This window comes from Polyergus mexicanus, unplaced genomic scaffold, assembly GCF_030449975.1.
Source record: "Polyergus mexicanus isolate NDT 795.1 unplaced genomic scaffold, iyPolMexi1.0 SCAF_3, whole genome shotgun sequence".
NCBI classification, from domain to species: domain Eukaryota; kingdom Metazoa; phylum Arthropoda; class Insecta; order Hymenoptera; family Formicidae; genus Polyergus; species Polyergus mexicanus.
In genome coordinates, this window is record NW_027223323.1 from 8,154,555 (window position 1) to 8,182,132 (window position 27,578).

The following is a 27,578-nucleotide window of genomic DNA, read 5'->3' on the forward strand; positions in this document are numbered from 1 at the left end:
AGCAGTGGTATCAACGCAGAGTACTAGTGTGAACTGTTGCAAAAATACATAATAATCGCTTCATTATATAATTATTCCTTCGTACTATATATTTATTTATATATATATATATATATATATTTTTTGGTTTTTGATATATTATAGTTTTTCCTTCATTAAAAATAAAAAATAAAACATTTCTACAAATTCTTTTTACGGCGTAGAGTTGAATAATATATTTTGACGTTAAAATATAATTTACGTACATGCGAGGTAAAGAAATTATAAGTTACAGTAATAATTTATAGATTCAAAATCGTATGTACGTATATGTACTTGACATATAGAAAGATTAAGTAACAATTTTTCTTCTCGACCTACATCGCCAATAATCAACGCAATACCTTATTAGGATAATCGACGCAAAAACGTAACAATTCCCGTATCAGTATCCTCCGTATATCATTTTCGTTGATCTCTCTTACAATTAGTTGAATTAAACCTTTGTGGGTGTGCGCATTTTATTTATAGATTTAATTGCTCATGTATGTGCGGTCTTCGCGCGATCCCACAATGCAATCTGACATGCGAGATTACGTTGGAAATAACAGAAAATATCAGGTCATCCGATTGGAGAGAGGGAGACCGACAATACAAGTCCACAATTTACGATCGTGGCGCGAAATCAAAGAATCTGCTCGTTCTAATTACACTTTTTGTATTTAAAAGTGAAACGTATATATCTCTGAGAGAGAGAGAGAGAGAGAGAGAAAGACGCGACAGACCGAAAGAGAAAAGAAGAAAAAAGAAATGAAATGTAATGAATGATTAAAGTCGGCATATGTGTGTAGCACCAATTGTCTTTCATTATCCGTCAGGAAATGTGTTTTTGTGACGCACGGCGTCAACACGGCTTGCGGATTTCTTTCCACAAGTAGACTTACTAGTCATAATTGTTCTCTTATGACATCATCATCATTCAGTTTTAGTGCGAGCAATTTATTCGAGAAATGGTAAAAAGTATTTCTGACACATTAAAAATGACAGATATACGAAACATGTTAATATAAAAACATTATGTATATATATATATATATATATATAAAATATACTAATATAAAAAATAAATGATATTAAATATTTTTATTGCTTAATTACATGCATTGATTATTAAATTATTTTAATACAATCAAGAGTTTTCTAATTCGTTCATCTTCTTCTCAATTTATCTCAAACGCCTTTTCAAACATGTGTGTTGAATAAAACGTTAATAGCAGTTTAAATTGCACGAAGAAAAATGGCCACGCTAACCGCTCCTAACATCCTTGATTAAATCGACTATTAACAACTTATCCAGGTGAAATTGCGGATGCCATTCGTTCGAAATTAATTGAATGATTGCCCCTTCGCCGCTAATCAATGATACGCGATCACAGTGCACTATAGTTGCTCTTTTAAGAACCACGCCTTTTTCGCGAGTAACTTGAAACAATTATGTATCTTTCAATAGCGTAATTTCTTTCGATTATATCGAATGATATCGAAAGATTTAATTATGTAAATGGTCTATAAATGATCGTTTGGGCAATATTAATCGTCGAGGCTAATATCAATAATTATATAATTACAAGTGCTTCCGGAAATTAAATTCTCGAAATAAATTTTGAGTAATTAAACATATAACAACTCCATTTAATCTTATTGTTAGATGAAATTTACTTTTACGAAATTTTTGTTTAAATATTTAATGATAAAATATTTAATATTAAAGTATCCATGATCATTAAAGGATGTGAAACGTTAATAAAGATAAAATTTAGAGATAAATATCGTTCCTTTCACAAAAAATTATATTTCAACCCCCTGCCATTGCAAATCTTTGCGAGAGAAACAACGTTGAGTTGACCGACCTGACATAAAAATGCTCGTCCTCTTCGAACAATTCGTCGTCGATAACCGAAAGCTTGATGGTCTTCTTGGTCTCGCCGGGTTCGAAGGTGAGAGTGCCCTTGGCGCTCACATAGTCAGATCCCGCTTCAGCAGAGCCGTCCTCCGTGCAATAATCCACGCTGCAAGCTTTATTAAGATCACCACCGGCTCTGGTGACTCCCACCTCGAAGGTTCCAACGTTCTCCATCACGGTGTAATGACCTGGCTCGAAGAACACTCTCATGGCGTTGACGTTCTCGATGTCGATACTCTCGGCCTCCGCTTTCTGCAACTCGGCCTTGACCTCGCTGAGGTCGCTCTGCGCCCTTTCGCTGATCTTCCTGCTGAGATTGCCAGCGCCTACCATTTTTCTCGTAGCCTGCACTCTGTAGAAAGCCCTGCTCTTCGGACCCTTGCCCAACACCTCCTCGTGAGCCATGACCTCTAGTTGCTCCAACGGCAGAGTGGGATATTTTTTCCGCAATTCCTTCAAGGTGTTGATGTAATCTCTTCGGGTTTGCTCGAACTCTCTCGTTTCGGGGGAGTCAATGTCGCCCAGGCGGTCCACCATGCCGTGGAGACCATCTTGCTGCGGCTTGATCTCCAGCTCCACCCCTATCTCGGAATCCCCGGCCTCCGCCTGCACGATCACACCGCGCTTGTTCATCCGATAACCCTTGTGCAGATATTTGTAGATCAGTAATCGACGATCAGCGACGTAAGCCGTCAATACCGTGGCCGGAAAGAAGGCGAAAGTCAGTATGCCCTCCCAGATCTCCAGCACGCCCGGACTGGAGACCGCCAGAATAATATAGAGCCACACATAGGCGAAGATGCTCCAAGTGGCGGTAACGAAAAAGACGCGCAGATGCTTTATCTTCCGGGTCTCGCCGTTCGGAATCACGAACACGCATAGAGAAATGATGACAAAGAGGTTGTAGGCGGCGGAACCGACGATCGTGCTTGGGCCCAGTTCACCGGCTTGGAAATTCTTCGCCCAGATCTCGATGATGGACAGCAGGATCTCGGGCGCGCTGCTGCCAAGCGCCATCAGGGTCAGATTAGCTACTGTCTCATTCCATACTCGCACGATGATGATCTGCGGCTCTCTACCGTGACGACGCACCACCAGCTCTTTTTCCTTGGATGTGATTACCTCGATAGCCGCCATGAAACGATCACTGATGATCGACACGCCGATGAACAGATATAACAGCAGGAAGAAATACACCAGGCCCCGGAAGATGATGTCGATCAGATGCAGGTTCTCCTGCGGACGCCAGAGCGGTATCACCAGACCCGGCTCACAGCGCACCGAGTAGTTCCCAGACATATCGTGCGAATTGTATTTCGAAAATTGCGATTAGAATTTGAATCTTTTAATAACTCGATTGTCGTCTCTTCAGGAATAAAAATACGCCAAGAATCTCGTTCTTCATTCAGAGCGACGAACAATTTTCTTATCCTGGCGTTATTTCGATACGCGACTTGCTCTTGAGAGACGTCAATTCTGAGAGTTCACTTTCCTTTCGAGAAACAAGAAACAAAATTTCTGCTCTCTAGCTTGACAGAAAATCGGAGTTGAAAAAAATTGCTGCCTTTTTCCGCTTTTCCTTCTTTTATAACTTTTGTCTAACTGACACTGATTAACAAACGAAGATATGATCTCGAAAACTCAAACGAATTTGACGCGCGACGCAGACGTGCTCATTTCTATTAACGACAAAGGGATTCTATGTTTTGGAGCTTCTCCGCTAATAACAACAACTGCACCGCCAAGTTGATTATTCTGGACCAGCGCGAGCAAATTTCTCCAGCCTTCTTATTTAACTCTGTCTTCTAATCGAGGTCCTCGACATCGTTTGGCTTTTTTCGTCTCTCACTGTCTTATCTTTTCTCGCACAATTTTCACGCACTTCCACCCCGTTGACTTTCCTCCTCTCACGCACACCTAGCCTTACCGAAAAGGCGAACTTGAACCGCCGTACGGGCCACCCTGAGGAAGGTACATTCGGCGTCAGGAACCGGCTACCGAGGAAACCCGCCAATATCACCACGGCAGTGAGCTCCCATCACGAAGCGGCGACCCTTCGACACTACGGGGGCAGTAGAACGTAGAACCGTACCGGGCCGCGTTCGAACGAACACTGAAAGAGGAGAGAGAGAGAGAAAGAGAGGAAGCTAGAGGAGAGAGCGGCCAGACCGAGTGGGGAGTGGTGTCTCGAGCTAGCCAGACGCGGCCACCCCGTTTCCTCACCCCTCTACGCTTTTCCTCCTCTCTTCACCCTCTAGCCATCTCTTCTGTCTCTCTCTAACTTTGTCCTCGTCGGCTGCGACGCGCCGGTGATACTTTCGTCTTCGTCTTCTTCATCGCGTCGATGGTATTTCCATTCTCGTCTGTTCCACAGCATTCGGGTGGTCTCTTCGTCCTTATTCATATCACCGTGCCGATAGTATTATGGTCGTCGTCTACTCTACTCGCGCCGATAGTATCTCTCGCCAGGGTATTTCCATCTCCATCTACTTCGCTTCGCCGGCGTTATTTCCGTCCTTGTTGACTTCACTGTACCGATGATGCTTTCTTCTCTTCGTCGAGCTCGTTCGTGATACCTCACCAAAGAAACGTCACCGTCGTCTTTCGTATGCTGCACGCGTCCCTCCCTCTCTCTCTCTCTCTCTCTCTCTCTCTCTCTCTCTCTCTCTCTCTTTCTCCCCCTTTTCTCCCCCTGCTTTTGGTCTCTCTCTCTCTCTCTCTCTCTCTCTCTATAGTTTTCATTCCTCGTCACGCTTCACGCGGCGCAGAGGCATCTTGTATACGTTTGCGCACGGAGCGTGTAGAATATCTACCCTCTCTAGAAGCATCCCCCACTTTCTCTCTCTATCCGCTTTTTCCACACCCCGTATTTATACCCTCGTCCTCGCCGAACCCTCGCGCACCACCTGCCTCCTCTCTTCTCTTTTTTCTCGCTCTGCAACGTACGCTCTCTTTCTTCCTATCCTTTTATTTTCTTTCTCTCTCGTTCTATATCAGGGGTGATCATAACATGACTCTACCGAATCTCTGGTACTGTTCTTACGACGTCATTAAATAATTTGGTTTCTTCTTTATGACAAATGCAAGCATTTCTTTCTTGTAAAAATACTAATTTAAGAAGCAGAAGAAAATAAGTCTAAAATTAATGGCTAATTTAATGAATAATTATAACTAACAACATAAAAACTAATTATTAATTATATAACTATAACCATAATTATAACTATTAATTATAACTAACAAACATAAAAATTAATGATTAATTAATAACTTGACTGTATAAATTGTTATAAAAAAAATATGTATTTTTTCGATCAAAGTTATATTTAAATAAACATCAAGAGAGAAAAAAAGACAAGGGAGATTTTTTTTCTTTTTTTTTTTCTTTTATATACATCTTTTCCAATTTATACAACTTTTATATATATATATACTCTTATTTAAATATCTTAAATTAACACGTTTAATCCTTGATGCTGCATCTTTGCAGAATCTTTTTTTCCAAAAATGACTTTTTAAGCTTGAATTTCTATAAATACAGAGATAAAGGAAAAATATTTAAATGTCCCTTTAGTTTAGTGGATAATTTAGTATCGAGTCTCTCGCAAATATAATCCAGTTGATTGCCATTATTCTACATAAATTTATTTCCAGCACCTCCCAGATTGCTATCTTCGTCGCTCTTAGATCCTTTCCATCCCTCTCCAAAACTATCCACGCCTTTGCCAATCCTGTCCGTGTTTTCCATCCCAGTTACAACTTGCATTCTCCTTCGTTCCTTCTCTCTCTCCCTCATCCCCATCCGTGCCTATGGACTAGAGAAGCATGTATAGGGATGATTCAACGTATGTGGGAAATCTCATTCTTACTACACATAACTTATATAAATTATTATTAATATTCTTTAAAATAAAAAATTTTTTATTTTGAAACAAAAATTAATCTAACAGATTTTACACAATATGAAATATTACCCGAGAATACTATAGGATTAAGAAATCGGAATTAAAATTTTAGTGCACCTTCTCTGAGTGAATACCCACATACGAAATTTCTATGTACGTCCTTGCTTCAAACTCGATCCTCGTCACACTAGAACGTCCACCCTCTTCCCGTTCCTCGTCGCGTCGCGCACCCTCTCGTTGCGCGTGCGCGCCACCCTATGCGTAACCGACACCCTGAAAGGGGTAGAGACTCAACCGCTTCGACACCTTCCTTGCCTTCAACCGGCTCGATCAGTCCTCCAGTTCTATACCAAGCGTATAATGTGTTTACATAAGCTTGTGCCGTAATTGATTATTCTTACGACTACTTTGTTAATCAAGTACTCGTTACATCGAGAATAATAATCAATGATACGTCTCGTTTTTGTGTGTAATCTGTCATTTCTTTTAATCATCGTAGGCATAAAATGAAAGATTATTGCCTTCACTTTCATGCCTTTGTCGCACATCCTCGATTCGATATCTCCTGTAATAAAACTTTTTTTTTATTTGTTTAATGCACCATTACATCATTATCGATTTCCGTGAAAAGACTACTCTTATCCTGTAAGAAATTTATTAAATCGAGATGAAATTATTGAACGAAATTTTATATGATAGTAAACTCATCAATATAATTATATTATAAACAAATTAAATTTTTTAGCCTCCGATATTTCGTCTTTTTAATTTCAATTTCTAGTATCTTTATCGCAGAAAGTTTAGCGTGTAATGTAAATATGACATACATAGGCAACGAGATCTCGACGGTTCGGCTACTTTTGCGGGACGCGACATGCGTTTAATCCTGCGGAGCAATTTTCTCTGCGGGAAGAAGGGAAAGGGGAAAGTGGTACGAAAAACTCTGTCATGGAAATATAGCTCGAGAATATGATGCGAGTTTTAAACGCCATTTGTTTCTTGCACATCGCTCTTGTGCTCCGCTTATTTCGCCGGTTTGCTATTGTTGGCTTACGCTACGATAATTAAAACCAGAAAGTTTCAAGCTATGTGCTTTGAACATAGAGTTTAACAATTTTTTTTTTCAAAGCCGCTCGAAATATATGCTATTAGATCGTTTGCTTGAATCGTCGGTTTTATAACGATGATTTTCCGACGATTTTTAATGATAATCTCGAGAGAGAACAAAATATGAAAAATTTTACATAAATTTATGTTGAACTCTCAATGTGAACGCAATTATAAAGTAAAAAATATAACAAGAAAACAAATACAAACTAGTTTATATGTGTTGATCTAATGGCATACGAATAAGAACATTTATTTATAGATAGGAATACTATTTTTTTGATAATATAAAAGGATTTATTAAAAAGCAATTATCTAAAAAATATTAATAATGCATATATTAAATGATTATGCGTGTAATAAAGCATCAGCATAAAGTACTCTTATACTACTTATAATTAATTGGAACACTCTTGTACTTTATCATAATTTCTTAAGCATTTAGGCACTACGAAGCGATAATAATGATTATATTATCTAATTTTTATTTGTAAAATTTAACAATTTCCGTGCCATTGAAGACTTAACACTTATTTATATCGTTAAATTATTTGCTTAATAAAAGTCAGATGTAATGAAAGCAGGCGATTGTTGAAATATATCTTAATGAAAATGAAATAGTATAGTTATATAATATTATTCCTCATTTAATATATATTGCATTAAGTACTTTTATTAGGTTTTTTTTTTTCCGATAAAAACAATATCTTTAAAAATAGACGTTATGTGTAAGATGCGTGTTTTTAATCAGTAAAAATATATCTTGGCTTTTCGACAAATATTTTAACTTTATCCGAATCAAAATAATAAATTCAAATTTTTTAATATTGTATAAAATATGTTTTTAAGAATAATATTTAAATTCAACAGTCAAGAATTGAAAAATCGATACTACGCAAGAAAATGTGCATCATTATTTTAGCCTTTCTTTAACCTTTCTTATTTAGCGTATTTTGTATGAAAAATGTTTGAGAATAAAATTCAAAAAAGAAACAATTAAAAATGCAGAACTGACAATAATATCAAAAAGAACCTGTTCCGCTTTAAATTATCAAGAGCCAAACTCTTAATGAATCGGCTCGTATTTTTCGTGATTAATAATATTCACTATTATCATCGTCATCGGCATCGTCATTATCTTGTATGCATTTGATCTGCGTCTCATTGACGCGTATATTTTTCAAATGCAATATCGTATGTCCCGGGAGCGATTGGAAAGATCCCGCATTCAGTTTTGGCATGGGATTTTCGTCAAGGTAAACGTTCCTCAGCGACTTGATGTTTGTCAATGATAAGTTGTCCAGCTCGGTAAAGTAATTTCGTTCGAGATGCAACTCCTGAATCTGCCACGGGAATATCCATTGCGCCGGAAGTTGCCTGAGTCGATTTCCGGAAAGGTCCAAATACGTTAGACTTTGGAGATTGAAGGCCCGAGTCTCGATGGTTGTTATCATGTTGTTCGACAAATACAAATGTTCCAATCTTTGCAAGTGGCAAAACGTGTCGGAAGGAACCGCATTGATACGGTTTGCGGTTAAATTTAGATTCTTCAGGTTCAGCATCGAACAAACATTCGGTATCGTGGCGAGAATGTTATGAGCCAGAGAAAGATTAATTATCCAGACGGTATTATTAAAAGTATCTTTGGCCAAATCAGCGATTTTATTGCTCGACAAATCCAGGTTTAACAAGTGCTCCATATCGTTGAAGGCATCGGGCGACACTTCTGAGATCTGATTCCTTGATAAAAATAGATTTTCCATTCTGATAGCACCTCTCAGGGATATGGAATTTTCCTCACACTCCTCGAAACATACTTGGGTGATTTTATTGTCATTCATAACGAGTTCCTTCAGATACCTGCAGTTATTTGACAAGATTACGGAAAAGAAATTAATAACAAGCAATAATAAAAATGTAATAATTATATTGGCAATAATACTAATAAAAGCAATATTAATCATAACAATAATAATAACAGCCGTAGTAATATAACAAAAAAAAAACAACTATATACATATGATATTGCATGCCAACGAAAACGAGAACAGTAATAACAATAGAAATATCAATAATATTAACATTTATTAAATTAAAATCCAATTTTTCTATATAGGTGCTCTTTCGTAAATAGAAAAAAATTGTTGAATAAAAAAAAACAATTTAATAAATATTAATACCTGAGTTTGTCCTTTTCGACACGATCGATTAGATTTTTGTCCAGATTAAGATGAGTCAACGACGCCGGAATATTGTCGAAGACAGCACTGCTAGAACTAATGCTGTTATTGCTCAAATGCAAATGAGTCAGGATAGGCATTGCTATATAAAAAGGCATCTCAATATCTCGTAGTTGATCGTTACACAAATGCAGATGCTCCAGACTCTGAAAAATCTCGGATTCCTTCAGGATTTTCTTTGCATTGGAATTATCATTGCAATCGAAAGTATCATTGTTGTTATTAATGATCAGAGTCTGCAAGTTGTTATTTCCGTTCAACGATAGCAGCTTCTCCTTCGGGATCCTGTTCCCGGACAAGTTCAAATGTCGTAGATTTTGCATGCTGCGGAAGGCAAGCGGCGAAACGTCGCTTATGTTATTATTGTCCAGACTGAGGCTGATGATGCTATCGCTTTTAATGAAATCCCGACCGATTCTTTGAAGGCCGACGTCAGAAAATCTAAATGAAAGATCGGAAGGATAGGAATATCTTGGTAGTGGAGTTGGAGTATTCGAATGTGTAGGTTTGCGTGTAGATGAAACGGGTCCAACAGCCGGACCTACGGTAAAAGGATCTTTCGTTTTCTGAGATACTTCGGCTTTTTTAACATTTGTAGAATATCTCAAATCATAAGTGTCATATTGTTCCGTTTTTGCCAGGTGCGCAGTAGTGAGGACGAAGAGAAGGATGATTATATGACCTAGCGCCATCTGATAAAAGTAAAAAACGGATATATCAGATTATAATACAGTGCTTAAGTTCAAATTAAATATACAAATGTATTATAATAATAAATTAAATTAAAAAAAAAAATAGAATATTTCAGTCACTATTAAACTTGTATAAAATAATATTAAATGTAAACATAAATTTTGTAATAAGATAATGTAAAAGACAATATGTTTTGTTTTAATATAATTAGAAATAAAATAAGTAAATTTTTTGAGATATTCAATCGTTAAATATAATTTTTGATTCAAATATTATTAAATATTTATTATACTGCAACCACGAGCGAGAGTATTTAAATATTATAAGATATTATTCACAAAGATAATGTAAAAAGATATAATTATTTAATCCTATTAATAATTAAGAATTGTAAAAGTAAATTTTTATATTATACGAAAAGAAATCAATTTATTTCTTTTTAACAGAATTTAATTTAAAAGGGTATAATATAGTATATAATGTAATATACAATATTTTTGGAAAAATAAAATAAATTCGAAGAAGTAATAATACTTACGATATACTAATTTTTTTCTTGAAGTTTTTGAACACTTCTTTTGATCTATTCACTTGAGCAGTCCGACACCTTTTGTCGCGAGCGTGCGCGAATTTCTCTTCTTATATACTGATAGTGATCCTTATGGGGTCTCGTCATCACACATATATTTCACACAGCAGTACCGTCTATATGTAACGCATCTCATACCAGTTGAGATATGCATTTGTATCACATTATGATTTAATTTAGTTAATTAAATTAACTCAAACAGTAGAATTTAACTCATTAAATGTAAGCGATATTTGTAATAAAGAAAACTATATTTATAGTGTATTGTGTAGAATAAATAAATAAATAAATATATATATATACATATTATAATTTTAAAAATATATAAAAATATAAGACATATAGAAGAATATATGTGTGTAAAATGTAAGAAATTAAATGAAAAATTTGTATATATATTATATAATATATTTTATACTTTTATATAGGGTCAAGATTATCATATCGTACTTTCTTGAATACGTGTGGTTGAAGTCTATCTCATGCCACGGGGCTTCGCCGAACTTAATACATTCTTACGGCTAGTCTTACGCATTTATCGCAGTATACGCCGTCGACGACTAATGATATAAATAATCCGAAGCATCTAGCTTGGCGAGAAGCGTTCCGAGAAGATTCGATAAGTAGCTTTCAGCATGGCGAATCTCGCGCGATGTAATGAAATGTGTAAGACGAGGCTTGAAATATTTAAATGATCGCATAGAAATTTGTAGAAATTATAGCAATGACAATAATTTATATATGCGTATATATCATATATGGAATTCATGAAGAAATTTAAAAAATATGGAATTCATATAGAAATTTTAAAAATAATCTCAAAAATTTCTTGTTAGGATATTTAAACCCTTTTTTAATTAGATTTTCGCGCTTGAGCCTAATTGTATAAAATATAATAAAAACGAGTTCTTTGAAAATATTTATCGGCGAAAATTATATTAATAAATTTTGCGTACACTTATTCAAGAAATATGATTTATATGTGATAAATAAAATTATTGCACAAACATCCGTTTTTTCTTAGCAATCCTAAAATAACTGCTGGAAATAAAAGTTCATTTTTCAACGCAATATTCAACAGCATACTCAGCAGTTAGCGAAATTACGACGCGGTATCAACTGACGGTCTAATGCAGAGGTTCCCGATGTTTCTTCTTGTCGCACCATTGATATAAATTATTAATATAAATTATATAAATTATTATTTGGAATAAAAATAGATCGATCGTACATACAAAAAATATAATTTTTATTTCCAGTTACAAAAATGACTTAACAAATATTATCGCGAAATAAGTTTGCAATGTACTTACAAAGATAATCGAAGTTGCAGTTAAGAATAATTATAGCGTCTAAAATTAGTTTTAATTAACTCTCGTGCGCATTGATATAAAAATTCATAAATTCTCGTATTTATGGGCAGAAATACATAAAAAAAAAAAATTAGAAACATTATATATATATATATATATACGGAATGTTATATGGATATTGAAAATATGCTTAGCAGTCTTAAATTACGTATACTGTAGTTGCATTTGGCAAATATGCTAATTCTGCTGTAGTTATCTTTTTTGTGAATATATTATCTTTGACAGATAAATGTTCTAATGATACAACAGCCGAGTTAACAGCCAAATCTAAAATGTTTGGGAATTGATTTGAATTCATATTTAAATATTTCAGATTTATTAACGATGTTGCCCAATTGTAAGGCAATCTTCTTAATTCATTCTCAGATAAGTTTAAATATTCTAAATTGTTCAAACCTAAAAAGCTATTTTTTTCAATACGCTCTATTTTATTTCCTCTTAATGATAATTTTTTTAATGATGGGAAATATGAAAAAATATTGGATGGTATATCTTCAATCATGTTAAAATTCAATGATAATTCATTTAATTGTTGTAAATCACTTATTAAAGGAATTTTCTGTAGTTTATTATAATCCAATAGTAGTATTCTCAACGAGCGAAATACTTGAAAATTAATATACGACACTGTTTCAAAGCCGTTCATAGAGAGATCTAATTGTTCTAAAAGAGGTAAATCAAAATTTCCATGTCCTAAGCTCGGACAATTTGATAACGATAAGATTTTCAATTTTTTTGAAGCGATATCGATTATTCTTAAAATTGGATTTTCATCTAAATATAAAGCCGTCACCTCCGCCATATTTTGTAACGTCAAATTATGCAGATAGTTGTTCTCCAAATGAAGAACGCGTAAAGATTTTGGTATTTTGCTAAAAAGTGTGGGCTCTACTTCATCCGCCTTGACATTAATTAAATCTAATTGTATCAATTGTGGAAATGATACATTAAAATCCCACAATAAAGTAGAAATATCATTTCCGCTTAAATCTAGATATTGTAAATTCGGTAATTTCATGCCTGTGCTATTAAAAATTATATACTTGTAAATATCATTTGTTTCTTCATCTTGTTCTTCCAAATCTTTTGCTTCTGATATTTTCTGATAGCTTAAATCTAATATTTTAAGATTAGAATGTCGAATGTCACGTCCATTATAGATATTAATCTCGTTTCGGCTTAGGTTTAAGCAAAATAAATTTGGAACATTATCCAAGATAGTATAAATGTCATCTAAATTATTATTATGCAGTGATATATGTTGAATATGATCACTTTGAATAATGTTATTTTTTATAACATGTAAATTCATATTGTCTAAATTTAAACTTTCGATGCTTCCGCATCTTTTTTTCTCATTTTTGATGAGGTTTAAATTATAATTTTTATTATGTCCTTCAAAATCTGTAGATATAGCTTGAATATCTTGACCATGAAAGCTTTTCGCAAATGCGAATAATAATGCGAAAATTATTATATATTTTATCTGTAAAAAAATAAAAAGATAACGTGATATTATATGAAGTCATTATACGCGCATGATATCGTAGCATGCTGGAGAAAGAAATAAATAAATAAAAAAAAAAATGAAAAACTTAAATAAAACATCAATATTAAATAAATTAAGGATGTAATGTCATAAATAAAAACGTAAAAATTTCGTATATTGTTTCTTTTGAACATCTGCTCGAAAAAGAAAAGCACAAGACTCCGATCGATTTAAGAAATATTTAATGTTTGTGATATTATATTTCGATTCTTATCGAAAATCGCTTATTGGCAAATTTTGCAAGAAGGAAACATTGTTAGCCAGATCAATTTTTTTTTTTTTTTCACATACACTAACAAAATTTTAACGAGTCTTTGTTAAATTTCACTCAATTACGAACTTGTTCAAAAGTTATTCTAATTATATGTAAAATTGTATATAAAATATTATAAAATTGCAACAAAGAAAAACATGAAGCAGCTATTAGATAGATAATTATAAGAATCGAAAAGTTTCTTGTAAATTCTTCATTTTTCGTGAAAAATTTTTACAATCGCAAACCCTCTCTCTCAAGTAGGAAAAATATTTTATTTATAAATATTTTTTTCCATTAAAAAGAAAATCATTATTACCGTGTTATTTTACAATATTTCAATTCTCTCTTGTATAATACGTAAATCTATCTATTTGTTTGAGACAGTATAAACTTAAGAGAGAAAAAGAAACATACCATTTTTATATTTTAATTACTTTTGATTATAATCGTACAATTCATACATTCTTGAATAAAAAAATAAAGAAACTAACAGTACAAAGGACTAACGCACATGATCGAATGCGTTAATTTATTAAAAAACTAGTTCCTAAATTAATTTTGCATAGTTAAAGTTTATGAAAATTATAATAATGATCATTATATTACGCTAATGCTAATTAGTACTAATACCAATAAAAAGTAATGTAAATATTACCTACCATCTTGTTAAAACTTTCAAAAACTTGCTCGATATTCAACTTGCAACTTTCGAATAAATCTGTTTCGGAAAAATTATTGTTTCAAATCTACTTGATTTATCTCTCGCTGCTTGTTACTGAATGCTGCACTTTGAAACTGCAGCTTGTATTTATACCGTCACATAGTACTAAAAATCAGCATTGCTTATCTCATATGGAACCCGGATATGATGTGTGGCAATATCTATATGTTTATTAAAAATCATATATTTGTATAAAAGTATTATATGAAAACAACAAAATATTTGAGTACTATTTTCACGAATTTATATTAATTCTCTTTTCAGCTTACATTTTGGATATAAATTTAGTTTTTCCATCCGCTTTTATTAAATTGTATTAATTCGTATATTGGCATGAATAATGAGTACTTTTAAAATAATACATATTAAAATAGTGCAAAAAATAATATTAGAAATAATCAATACATATATCTTGTTCAAAGAAAAAGATAATTCAACATTTTATAACTTGAAATTAAAGTAGTTAATTAGGAAGTTTACTGAAAACACTATCTATAATGTTCTCGTCACGTTCGTGAGATTGACACAAGTAATCAAAGGGCTTTTGATTGAATTCTGGACCGATATCTGCGTACAATCACTGCGTCGGAGAAGAGAGAATCTGTCATCGTGACACAACCGACTTATCAAACGTAATCCTACATTAAATTATGATTATTGAAACTCAATAAAGAAAGACAATAACTTCCAAGCTTTGATTATTAATATTACTATCTCGGCTCTGTGCATATATACCTATACATGCATCCTTAATGATTTTCTTTCTTGTCAGTGGAAGCCTGTGGTTGATCGTCGTGCGTGTATCGAGTTTCAGTCGTTGGATTTTCGTATCGATGCTTTATATGCTTCCAAAGCCTCTGTAACAAATAAATAAACTGATTACACATCAATTCTAACACAATAATCTTATAAATATGTAGCATATAATATTTTTATATTTACTATTATATATTATCTCTTAATAATATTTAATAAACTTAGTATAATAATGTTTAAAATTATCCAATATAAATTCTGTACTCTCTCATAATATATGTATATCACAACATACTCCACTATTCACGGTTTCGAATATATATTCGCAAGCTTCATCGTACGCTCTTTCAAAGAATACCGCACTAATCACAATACCAAGCGTAAACGTAGAGCACCGCTTGCATACATAACGATAAAATAAACGTGCCGCCGTATCGAGCATTGCGCGATCAGAAAAATAATCGGGGATGATTATAAAGAGATACTTGAAATGAAAAATATAAGTTGTCAAATCATTCATTTGTTTATTATATCTCTTCAAAGAGATATAGGAGATGGCATATATTTGCATATATTTACGCGGTCGGCTAATCTGTAATATCAACATTTTTTAATGTATTATCTCCTTCAAGATTAATACACATGCGTTTCTTCGAAAAAAATTTTCATTTTTGAAAATTTACATTTACAATCTACATAGAAAAGTCTATGATGTGTGTGAGAGATTTCAAAACGTGATAATTTACGAAATTCACTTATCCGCATTCTAAATAAATAAAAGAGATCTTTATTATTATTATATATTTATTAACTTACTGATTATTTAGCTTTTATTAATCTTAATTTAAAGTTCTTTTCCCCTTTTGTTCTTTTTCTTTACAAATCAAATTTTTACTAATTCTTTCGAATTCTCATGAAATTCCTATGTTATTAATAACTTAATTATTATTCTGTTATATCATACTTATCATTCCGTCATATCATACTTATCATTTTATCTCTTCCCATTATATACTTTACTTCCTCTTTGCTATTTCTAGGAAAAGATAGCATGATGAGATACAAGTCATTTCCGTTCTATTTTTAACAAAATGCGTAATTTCCGAATACGATTCGTCTTTCATCTAATAATGTGTATGTAGAATAATCTAAATTGTTTAAAAAATTAACGATGATAGAAACACGAAAGTAATGATTTTATAAAAACAAATGTGTCTTTTCTTGCAAAACTTTGTTTCTTTAAAAAATTGGTTTTAAAAATTGAAAAATGGCGTACTTCTCTTTCCCTTCCATCTCTTTTTTTCTTTCAATTAGTAAAATACATTCTACATATATTATTAATAAAGAAAATTTCTCATAATTATATTTTACAAAATCTACACACTTGTAAATCCTATGAAACTTTCTCCTAAGTAAATTGCATATCGATATATATATTAAAAATTGTATCGATATATATTAAGAATTAAGATAAATGGAAAACCAATATCTTATAAGTAAATCATTAATGGTGATGTATATGAAGAGTTAGGATAAATGAGGAAATTAACATATATTATATTCTATAATCGCGGTATTTTTATGTTTCTATTCTTAACAACGGCATCATACAAAAATGTTATATTCAATAGATATATACAGTTGAAATCTACAAAAAATATTCATAGTTTTAAACGGAAAAAATGTATAGCGTTATTTTCTTGCAACCCAAATAGCTTACAATGTATGTATTTCAGTTTAAAACATAATAATTTATGTTTAATTATTATGGCCTTCACATCCTTTCCCGATCGTTATCCCGATGCAGAGTTCTCGTGATCGAGATCGGTTCTTGCAGTACTTTCCGCGATATCCTAATCTGTCCGGACACTGGGTCTCGTCCAAAGTATTTAACAGATATCTCCTGCCCAACTTCGAGTCCCAGAGCACTAGGGTGATGAATCTTGCGTTGATCTAATTGAGAATTAGGTAATAATGCTGGCACCATGTTAGAATATAGTGTCACCATAACTCCAATCTCTCGTATTTCTACTATCCTTGCGGTATAAATGGCGCCAAACTCTAAGGTCGGTTCGCGATCCTTCTGCAAAATATTTTCTATCATTTCCTTAGCTTCGGTCATGGCATCTTCGTTTGGCGCAAATATAGAATATGTGTTCTCGTCCTGTGGAAATATCTGAAAGCAATATTGGAAGTATGTTTTAGTATATTTCAAATCTAAATAATAACACTGATAAACAATTTTGATTAGGAAAATTTTAATTTTTTCTTCAGAATATTATAAAAAATTATCTTACGTGTACTCCGGTTTCCAAGAATATCTTCTTTATATTCATCCCGCCGATTCCGAGAAACTTTCCTCTTTGATGAATAGGAACCTCTAAACTATCAACCATCGGCATCTTGTCCTTTCTCTTTTGTTGCGGTGTTCGTATCACTTCGTTCATGATTTTAATGATCTCCCATTTAGCAGTTGTCGCTTGCTGTATGCACTCCATTATGATTTTTAGTGGAACTCCTGGTATCTTTACATCGGCCTGCAATGCGGTGAATCCCCGCTTGGTGCCTGCCACTTTGAAATCCATATCTCCGAAATAATCTTCGATTCCCTAGTAGACAGATAAATTGATTAACAATCATCAAAATTACTAATTTGAATCTAAATATAAATAATAAAATATGAGAAAATTTATTAATATACGTCAATCACGATAACTTAAATCTGTTTAATGTATTAACCAAAACAATTTAACATCTTGCTTACCAATATGTCGGTCAATATCTTATAATTATCAATATCCGTGTTAGTTTCATTATATTTAGTCACCAGACCGATGGCCACACCTGCTGCTGATGAAGATATAGGTATGCCTGCATCGAGCAGTGCTAAACTTCCGCCACAAACGGTAGCCATTGAAGAAGAACCTGTATTTATAAGACAAAGCACAGGTTTGAAATTTTTGATGCCATTATTGCAGCAACCGTGTTATAAACATTTTTTAATGAAAGTGGATTTGAATTAGTCTAATGATTGTTTCACCGTTTGATTCCAAAACCTCGCTAGTCAGTCTTATGGTAAACGGATAATCCTTTGGAAGAATCGGCCGCAAGGCTTTCTCCGCTAAGGCGCCATGTCCTATCTCCCGGCGGCCTATCCGACCTACATGTCCTGTTTCATTAGTTGCATAGGGCGGAAATTCGTAATGGAGAAAGAAATTTTTTTCCTTCACACCACTGTCAAAAAATAATATATATATTTTAAACCATATATCACACAAGTTACTTTTCTTACTCAATTTGATTCTTTTATATCTTTAGATTGAAATCTCTCTACATCGATAAATTCTCGCGGTAGAAAAGAAAAAAATAACGTCAGAGTTTAATTGTTTCGTTATTAATGTACCTAATTAACATTGACATGGGGTCCATCTTAAGCGCGCTTTCCAGAGAGTCCAGAGACACAGTACACATGACCTGGGTCTGTCCCCGTTGAAACACAGCCGAGCCATGAAGAGGGTTAAAAAGATCTATCTGACACGATATGTCGCGTATACCATCCATTGGACGACCGTCGCATCTGTAAATCGTTAACTTTGAATATTTGAACGATTTAAGAAACGATGATAGAAGCAATTGCATTTTATATTGGAGAATACCTGACGTCTGTCTCTAATATTAGTGTTCTGAAAAGATCTTTGGTAATTTTTCCAAATATTTTTTCCGCCAATTTAATATCCAAATCTGCATTATCATTCTTCAATGTTTCAATAACATTATTTCTAAGATCATTAATCGCATTGTCCCTAGAGATCTTATCATGGGTGTGATTTGAAAATATATCTCGCAATTTTATCTCCGAAAGTTCCTTCATAGAACTGATCAAATCATTGTCTTGTGATTGTTCGTTAGTTTCGATCTTTCTTTTCGTTTTACCATATATCTTCTGCAAATTTGCTATCGCGTTTACAATACTCTGGCATTCTTTTACGCCGAGTTTTATCGCCTTCCGCAGATCCGGCTCCAATATTTCATTGGCCGAACCCTCTAACATAATGATTAAATTTTGTTTAGTCGCAGTGATAATCATATTTAATATACTATCTTGAATTTGACGTCTTGTAGGATTAATTATAAATTCATTATTGATCATCCCGATCCTGATCGCGCCTACAGGACCATTCCACGGTATATCTGAGACACTAAGAGCCGTGGAGGCGCCGTTAATGGCAATCACGTCAGGATCGTTCATACCATCGACGGCTAACATATTGCACATTATCTGTGTGTCGAAGTGGAATCCCTCTGGAAATAACGGCCGTATTGACCGATCAATAACTCTGCTCGTGAGAATCTCGTTTTCAGTCGGCCCGAGTTCTCTCCGTAAGAAATTTGTCGGTATGCGACCGGCTGCTGCTGCCTTCTGTCTATAATCTACGACGAGTGGAAGGAACGAGGAGCTAGACGATTGATGCTTGCAAACCGCTGTGACCATGACGGAAGTATCGCCCAAAGACGCGATTGCGCTACCATCAGCGAAACGTGCATACTTGCCTGTAGACAAGCTGAGTTGTTTGCTAAAAATAAAAAAAAAATGTATCAGTTAATCGAAGATATATAATATATGTTTTATTTCTATTATATTATTTTCCAGATAATTCGTAATTAATTTCTATCAACAAATCTAATATAAAATTTCTTTACTCAAATCAGATTACAATGTTTGTATTAACTCAAGAATTTTAAGGAACGCTCCTCGACATTTTCAAGAAAGAAATAAGCTGATCAAACATTTAAAAAGATAATACAATAGAAACACCCTATATAAGATATAAGATGCTTACATATAAGTAAAAATGATAAAAATATATTACTGGATTTATCCTATTCATATTTTCATGCAAACTCAATATATTATTTTTTAAATAGATAAGAACTCTTGACATATATAAAATATGTATATTTCTCGACGAAATCGCGAAAGGAAACAGTTATAACGCCTCATGGAATATAGGTTAGGATAGATAAACGCGTGATGCGCATTCTCACCCATCAGACAGCGTGATGACTTCCGTGCCGGCGTTCGTGTGACTTTTTCTTCTCGCGTTACTAAACTTAACGTAGGACGTATTTCCATTTTTATACGAGTTTTTGCCGGCCAAAAGCACTGGTTTGTGATATCTCGATAACCTAGACACATTTGTTGACACTATCATTTTTGGCGGTACCTCTCCGGTGTCCTCTGTACTTCTGTACTTTTGTACAGCGGACGATCGAGGATCGAGCACTTATTCGAGATAAGCGCCTCTCATATCTATGAAATATAAACTTCGAACTATGTGGCTAAGCAACTTTTCGTAGGATAATAGATTGCAATTTTGGTCCAATTCTGGGCTACGAAGTGTGGATAATACAGATTTCTAAAATATTTCGTCGAGGCGCCAGCTAAAATTTGTCTAAATCGGGGACGTGATCGCTCTTGGAATTCTCTCTGCTTTCGCTACTAACTCGGGGCACATATTTTGTTCATCATCGTGACTTTGCTTGATGTACACTAACGTTATTCGTAACAAATTTATTCTCTTTTTTTAGAATTCTTTTCTCTTTCTTCTCCATCTCGTCCACTTTTCAAAAATTACCGCTCCTCCGCTGAGAGATTCGAAGACATCGCTTACCAAGGATAATCTCGGCTCCGAGAAAGAAAGAATCTTACGATTTTTCATTACCATTTTGATGCGCGATGTATATACACAGGCAAATGTGAAGACGACTCTTATTCAAGGCACGACGATAAATGCAATTTCACTTTCTCATTCCGCACAAGTTGAGATGTATTCGCACGGCGTGAATCTCTTCTCATTTATAACAGCGTGATACTTGAGAAGATCCCACCAAGGATTGCCTATAATAAGACAAGAACGTTCTGTAAATATCTTAGAAAATTTTCGGTTGATTCGTATATTAATAATCTGATATGATTATTTTTTTGCTCATTAGATATTCGAAAAATTGATCAAATCATTTTTATTACAAAGCCGATGTTCTTAAGCATATCATCGAGATGTATTTATTAATCATATATTATATATAATATATTGCTTTCATTATTATATTAATTATTTATTTTTTTAATTATTTTTTACACGACACGCGTTGTATGATTAATTTATCAGTTTATCAGTTTATCAAATCTGTTCTTCATCCAAAGATATAATCACGAATCGGATCCTTGAGATATCATTAAGACATGTTTAGAAATTTTCAATTACACGTTTATGGATTCTTTATAAGCGTGAAATATCTTTACGATCCAAAAACGTGAATCGGAACAGAGGATTATCGTCGATGGCGATTATATCATTATATCGACCGCGTTTCTCTCGCGCGAGTAGAGTGATTCGCTCTCGAAAGTCGTCACCTCGTTTGAGTATAGTAAACGAGCAAGAGAGAAAGAAAGAAAGAGAGAGAGAAAGAGAGGTAGCTGCATTGCCCTCGGTTTCTTTCCTCGATCAATCTGCGATCGTTAATTACAACGCGTGCCCGACTTCTCGCACCGGTCGCGACGAACATTCCTTGACTAAGCAAGAAAGTTCCCCGAATTTAGAATAATCCCGCGAAAACTTCGTCCGAAGCGAAGAGAGAAAGCTTCTCGTCTTCTCCCTTTTTATTCGATTCGCTTCACTAATTTTTTTGCCGCAATATATACGTTACAGGGACTTGTTTCGGTCGATTTCCACTCGAGAGGAAAATCTCATTTTATCTCGATCCGTTGGATTTATAGCCTCGAAGAACTTGTAGTTCTAAAAACCAAGATATCCAGATTCAGAGAATCCAAATGTCCGATAATTAAAGCGCATCCTGAATATCGATAATAGAAAGTCCATCGTATTTCCTAGATCGCTCCTCTTCATCATTTTGTACGGGACTCTTCGAGTTTGAGGGATCTTCTGTTCCGTAAATAATGACGATTAAGATTTTAGGACTTTTTCACATTCCTCGACATCTGCCGGACTACATCATCGCTCGCTTTCCCCCCTCCCGCGTCATTTGACGATCACTTTCTTCGAGATCGCTTCGCGCCGAAGGATCTCCGCTCGCGCTAATTCTACTCGAGGATCGATCGGCGTCGCCAAAGCTAGTCGGGCTATGCGGATCCATAAATCGTAGCTAGAGTGGATATTCTCGATTTCCCTGGCGATGTGCCGTCTTCGCGGTGATCTGGTTGTCCTGCTGGTGATCGTCCTGGCGGAGGCCCAGTGCATCATGATGAGGATCGTCGGGGAGAACCATTCCAGTGAGTACCTCTTCGACATTACAATTTTTTATCGTGTTTTTTTTAATAGTTTCTTCAATCTAGATTAGATATTATAGAGACGATTTTTGTGATTCTTGAAAATCTTCCTCAATATATCCTCGATTTTTGAAATTTACGGTTGATTTTAAACTTTTAACACGCGATACGTTTCGGATTTTGAATATAAATGGAATTATAGGTTTACACTTGCTATAATCTTATGGAATATTAGAGAATCGTATTTAGCAATATAGAATTCAAAGACTACAATTTGCAAAGACGATAAAAAAATTCGAGTGGCTTGGATAACAGAATGCGGATGTCCGGCAGCGTCACAGAGGCAACCACGATCGATTGCTCCGTCCAAGGTCCAAGAACTACTGATGAAGGACGATGTCTCATCCTCGTCGACGATTACGGCCACTGCCATCACTACGACCACCGGTCGCATTTTCAACGGCAAACCCAGCAAAAAGGGCGCGTGGCCTTGGCAGGTGTCTCTTCAATTACTACATCCAAAACTAGGTTTTATTGGTCACTGGTGCGGTGGTGTATTGATCGATCCCAAATGGATAATCACCGCTGCTCATTGCATTCACAAGTGAGTCCGATCCTCGTGGAGAGTTCCGCGAAATTTTACAATCGTGGTTGATTTAATCTTAATTTTTCCAAAACTTCGTTTTTTTTTTTTTTTCGAAAGAATTATTTTTCTGAAATATCTTTTTCCTTCTTTCTTCATCAAGTTCTTCGATGCATTTTTAACTCATATTTTCAAGTGAACGGTTATTCCAGTTACTTACTTCATGCTTCGTGTATTCAAATGAGTTTTACTTCAGTGAGCTGTTTAATTTGCCCATCGGCGTGTTATGGACAGCGGTGGTCGGTGAATGGGAATTGGACTCGGGGGGACGCGGATCCGCTCGTTTACCCGTCGAAAAGGTGATTCTTCATGAGAGGTTCAATAATTACGTGCACGATATAGGTGAGTCTATTTAAACAAAAATTGATTTTATCAATCCAATTCTATCCATTTTATATATATCAACACTCTTCTTATACATTCTATTAAAAAGATCTGTTTATTAATCTAAGATTAAAAAAAAAAACATCTTCACACCTTCTCTATAACCCTGATATAGTCTCGTCATTATAGCTCTGATGAAGCTCGCCAGGCCGGCACTTCTATCCAAAGTCGTTCGCACTATCTGTCTTCCTAGTCCTGGACAGTATCTCGGCAAAGGACAATGTGTCGCTTCCGGCTGGGGCCGATATGGCCCCTCGCCCTCGCTCTCTACCGCCCTTCTGGAGGCCAGTGTTCCTCTTCTGAATCTCGAGGAGTGCCTGCAAGCCTACGGCACCTCGGTACCCATCAGGAAGGGTCATCTCTGTGCCGGTCACACCGACGGTTCCTCCGGAAGTTGCGTGGTAAACATTGTTTTCTGAAAATTAATTTGTAAATAAGGAAACACTTTCTATATATCATATATATATATATATATATATATATATATATATATAGAAAATGATCACTCCTGAAAAAGGACTGTTGTTAGAAAAGACGGTTTTTAAACTTGGTCCGTGACTACGTACTAATTCTTATTTCTTTGTTCATTCTAATTTTCAGGGTGACTCTGGAGGTCCTTTACAGTGTCGTCGTCCAGACGGTGTTTGGCAGCTGGTCGGTGTCACGTCTTTCGGCTCCGGTTGTGCCAGACCAGGTTATCCAGATGTATATACCGAGATACAGCATTATTTAAGCTGGATTAATAGTACGATTGATGCCAACAATGATGACGATGACGAGCACTAATAAAACACGTTTGTAAATATCAACATTGTAAATATGTTATATTGTACAGTGCATATAATTCTTTGTATATAATGCATTCCGTGTTTTTGTTATTGTACATATATTGTACAGTACAGGAGGGGGAGAGAGAAATAGAAATAAGAATTAAATTATTATAATTAAATATATAGGTCATACTTCCCTCCCTCCTCATTAAAACTAACATTACAGATAATAAATAGATAGAAAGCCGAGGATATTGGTATTGATATTGACGTTTAAACACTCCTTATATATAACTATTTGTAATAACCGTTTTTTATTTATATTTTTCGTAACTATGATCAGATGATAATTACGGCCGTTTGTAAATGATCCGGTCCAGTAGCTGTCGAAACCAAAATAAATAGGATGATAGGTCCAGAGGCTTGTAAAGATGTTCCTTTCCGGAACATTGGTCGCGGTCAGTTAAAACTTTCACAGTTGTTTATTCAGCCGGAAAAGACGAGACGCATTCCAGTTTTTAAATTACGCCGTGTGGAAACATTTCTATATTTCCGAAATTATTGGAAAAATAATGCAGTGAAATTTCTACGACTTATGAAAAGATATCGCTAAGACTTCTTAAAAATTTCCCTCCCGTTATATCGAAAATATTACGCGTAGCTTTATCCGTCAAAAAAGAGAACAACAATGACTTATGATCTATTTTCTATTCCATTGGATGGAACAGTTGTAATACTCTTTAATAATGCGAAACATATGCTACATAAATGATGGAGTTAGAAATATCGATTCACGAAGAGCGCACGCGACATACCGTGAGTGCGTATTCGGGCACAGAGCGAAGCCTTAATTAGCCTTAATTATTAATTACAGATACATACCTATGTATAAGCAGCACTTTGCGCGTGCTCTGTGTGTCATTGTGTAGGTGTTGCACGCGTTCCGACACTCATAAAGCAAATATGCATATTCCATAGCGCGCTAAAGTATGATTCTTCACCCTGAAGACTTCATCCCCCGTGAGAAAATGTATCTCTGATGGTCTTCGAGTATCCAGAGATATACGCTTCCATTAATTCGCTTTAATTTTACGTGATTGTATATCTTCGATAGATTCTCGAAATATTTCGGCGCGAGATGTACTTTATTGTGACGTAATTTTTTTCCTTACTACAATTATCCTCAAGTTGGCTCCATCCAAATCACCCTAAATTAAAATGTAAAATATTAAATTAATTTATATACGTGGAAAGTAAAATAAGTAATCTCACGCTTTAGAATTGTTATTTCGAACGAACGCTTCCTATTAGAAATACAATATGACAGTTCGATAGACATACATTTCACTCGACACAGTTACGCAACGACAAAAGTAGCTTCTCAACATCGAAATCCTTATATAAATGCAGATGTTCCTCTTGCAGGCATTTGTTCTCTACGGAGAAATGGCTTTTCTTTCTAACTTTCAACATATCTCTATAGTTACCTTTCTATTTGTTTCGATAACGTAATGATGAAACAAGACCGTCAGATAAGACTAGAATAGATAAGAAATAGCACTTGATCTTCACATTCATACATTTAAAAAAAATTATAGATTAAACTAAAATTATAAAATATAACTGAAAAATTGATATAATGCATATCTTTTATTTACTAATAGTATATTAAAATTGATAATAGATCTTTTGTTTTAGTTTTTTTTCAGAAAATCTCTCTCTTACTTATTTTCCATAAACCTAATTTATCTGCAAAAGATTTATAATATATAATATATAATCTTATAATATATTTATAATATATTTATAATATATAATCTTAATAAATATTATCACATTATATATAAAATTTTGCAAAGTTTTATAATGAAAAATAGATCAGAGAGATAAAATACTAAACCGATATTTAAATTTAAATATTAAATAAAAATTTTTCATACAACCTTAAAAAGTAAAAATAATATTAACTTCTAAAACTTCTTTTTTTAATTTAAGAGAGCATTTATGTTAAAACAAGAAAAAATATTCCTTAAAATTTTACGCAAAACCTCAAGAAACACCGTATATATTCATGACAATATCCAATTTTATGCCTCTAATGTAATTACTAATAGTAATCATAGCACACACACATATACACATGGCAATTTACTAAGTGTATTTGATTCGCTTCTACGCATCACCTCTATGATAATTATCTATATCTGACTATATTTGACTATATCTGAAATTTTTCTCAATATCCAGAGACAATCCAATTCCTTTCGCCGAATTTTCGGTTGTTTGTTAACATATAGTTTAGAATACGAATCTCAAACAGCGATAGACTCCATTGGTATAAAAAATATTACATTTAGAGAGGAGAATCCTGTAAAAACAATCCAAGTAATATCTTTTTTAGATTTTACAATAAAATCGCTTCTGGAACATTAAAATTTTAATTCACACACATATATATATAAGATTTTTATATATCTTTATAAATATTATAATAGTCTTGACTATTAAAGTTCCAAACACCTATCGGAAATTTAATGTTCGGAGAATTTTAAATGTCATAAAATATAAATATGTGAATAATATCGTAGATATTATCCTCTTTTCTGTACCTGCGTGTAAGGAGAGTCACGAAACTATGTTTCGTCGCGAATAGTACATAATATTTGAATCATCCCGATTGAATCATCGCCTGCGCGTGCATTTTCCTTTATTCCCGCCCATCTTCCCCGCGTCTCCCACGAGCTTTTCCATCATCGTACTCGAACCGGCCGATCAGTAGCATACTTTCATTGCGTCGAGGAAAGTGAGCGAGAAATCCGGCCGAGCGAGAGAAGAGGAGTAAAAAAAAAAGGGAGAGAGGATAGCGGCGCCTGAAAAGACGGCGCCATTTGAAGTCAAAGGCTTTCATAATATGCGATTCTCCGATTGATTCTCCTCGCTAAAACCGCGAAATTCCGAAGCAAAGAGTCGCACGGTATCGATGTACATACAATATTGTGAAAAAAAAATGTCGATACTTGTTCAACTCTCTATTTTTATACAGGGAGATACGATGTCTTTTATATATGTGTGTAAAACAAATTTAAATTTGTAAAAAAATTTTCTTTATAAAGATATATTTACGTCTTCATTTACGCAATTTTAATTAATTTGTAGATCTCTTTTTTCTTTTTAGCTATACTCTTGTATTTTTCTCTTATCTATTTAAATCTAGAATCTATATATCGATGTTTCCTCAGTAAAAATGTCGAAAAAAGTTATTATTTATCTTTCCAATTCTTTACATTTTTTTGTAATTTGTAAAATAAACCTCTAATGTAAAAATTCCATTAAAGTGAATTTTACATAAAATTAATTAAAGA

General features: G+C 34.1%; 5 protein-coding genes across 8 annotated transcripts in view; 1 reads left to right on the forward strand and 4 right to left on the reverse strand.

Moving 5' to 3' along the window:
- Calx (sodium/calcium exchanger Calx) overlaps nt 1-4,510 on the reverse strand; it is a 54,674-nt gene extending 50,164 nt beyond the window's left edge. Inside the window, 1 exon segment of the mRNA XM_070292720.1 lies at nt 1,890-4,510. Within this exon segment, the coding sequence (XP_070148821.1) occupies nt 1,890-3,241 (1,352 nt within the window). The 5' untranslated portion in view covers nt 3,242-4,510.
- A 3,000-nt stretch (nt 4,511-7,510) lies between these two features.
- On the reverse strand, nt 7,511-10,503 carry LOC138945061 (insulin-like growth factor-binding protein complex acid labile subunit). The gene is made up of 3 exons (XM_070316252.1): nt 10,426-10,503; nt 9,135-9,886; nt 7,511-8,814 (listed from the first exon to the last, which is right to left on the reverse strand). Exons 2-3 carry the CDS (start codon nt 9,884-9,886, stop codon nt 8,049-8,051), a joined length of 1,518 nt encoding a protein of 505 aa, XP_070172353.1. The 5' UTR covers nt 10,426-10,503; the 3' UTR covers nt 7,511-8,048.
- A 1,485-nt stretch (nt 10,504-11,988) lies between these two features.
- LOC138944916 (leucine-rich repeat-containing protein let-4-like) lies at nt 11,989-15,227 on the reverse strand. The gene is made up of 3 exons (XM_070315987.1): nt 15,111-15,227; nt 14,314-14,536; nt 11,989-13,335 (listed from the first exon to the last, which is right to left on the reverse strand). The coding sequence occupies exons 2-3, from the start codon at nt 14,314-14,316 to the stop codon at nt 11,989-11,991; spliced, it is 1,350 nt and encodes a 449-aa protein (XP_070172088.1). The 5' UTR covers nt 14,317-14,536; nt 15,111-15,227.
- Nucleotides 15,228-16,706: 1,479 nt separating this feature from the next.
- On the reverse strand, nt 16,707-25,742 carry Pnpase (polyribonucleotide nucleotidyltransferase 1). 4 transcript variants are annotated; one of them, XM_070292725.1, is made up of 13 exons: nt 25,558-25,742; nt 25,099-25,424; nt 24,571-24,760; nt 24,013-24,228; nt 23,540-23,861; nt 23,223-23,410; nt 20,178-21,030; nt 18,788-19,705; nt 18,535-18,708; nt 18,172-18,365; nt 17,896-18,056; nt 17,429-17,740; nt 16,707-17,307 (listed from the first exon to the last, which is right to left on the reverse strand). In XM_070292725.1, exons 7-13 carry the CDS (start codon nt 20,342-20,344, stop codon nt 16,906-16,908), a joined length of 2,328 nt encoding a protein of 775 aa, XP_070148826.1. In that variant the 5' UTR covers nt 20,345-21,030; nt 23,223-23,410; nt 23,540-23,861; nt 24,013-24,228; nt 24,571-24,760; nt 25,099-25,424; nt 25,558-25,742; the 3' UTR covers nt 16,707-16,905. The 4 variants fall into 4 exon arrangements, with proteins under 4 accessions (XP_070148826.1, XP_070148830.1, XP_070148829.1 ...); XM_070292729.1 differs by lacking the exon at nt 24,571-24,760; XM_070292728.1 differs by lacking the exon at nt 23,223-23,410.
- On the forward strand, nt 21,836-24,232 carry LOC138931704 (chymotrypsinogen A). The gene is made up of 5 exons (XM_070292730.1): nt 21,836-22,422; nt 22,735-23,023; nt 23,259-23,404; nt 23,576-23,847; nt 24,047-24,232. The coding sequence occupies exons 1-5, from the start codon at nt 22,326-22,328 to the stop codon at nt 24,230-24,232; spliced, it is 990 nt and encodes a 329-aa protein (XP_070148831.1). The 5' UTR covers nt 21,836-22,325.
- Nucleotides 25,743-27,578: the final 1,836 nt, after the last annotated feature.

Excerpts from the sequence above, each read along its gene's own strand:
- LOC138945061 (XM_070316252.1), bottom strand. The coding sequence starts at position 9,886 with ATGGCGCTAGGTCATATAATCATCCTTCTCTTCGTCCTCACTACTGCG. Across the intron at positions 8,815-9,134 it reads GTCGAAAAGGACAAACTCAG|GTATCTGAAGGAACTCGTTA; the intron begins GTATTAATATTT and ends AAATAACTGCAG.
- Pnpase (XM_070292729.1), bottom strand. The coding sequence starts at position 20,344 with ATGATAGTGTCAACAAATGTGTCTAGGTTATCGAGATATCACAAACCA. Across the intron at positions 18,709-18,787 it reads ATATTAGAGACAGACGTCAG|ATGCGACGGTCGTCCAATGG; the intron begins GTATTCTCCAAT and ends AACGATTTACAG. Across the intron at positions 17,741-17,895 it reads AGATATTGACCGACATATTG|GGAATCGAAGATTATTTCGG; the intron begins GTAAGCAAGATG and ends TCTGTCTACTAG.
- LOC138931704 (XM_070292730.1), top strand. The coding sequence starts at position 22,326 with ATGTGCCGTCTTCGCGGTGATCTGGTTGTCCTGCTGGTGATCGTCCTG. Across the intron at positions 22,423-22,734 it reads CGTCGGGGAGAACCATTCCA|AATGCGGATGTCCGGCAGCG; the intron begins GTGAGTACCTCT and ends CTTGGATAACAG. Across the intron at positions 23,405-23,575 it reads TAATTACGTGCACGATATAG|CTCTGATGAAGCTCGCCAGG; the intron begins GTGAGTCTATTT and ends TCGTCATTATAG.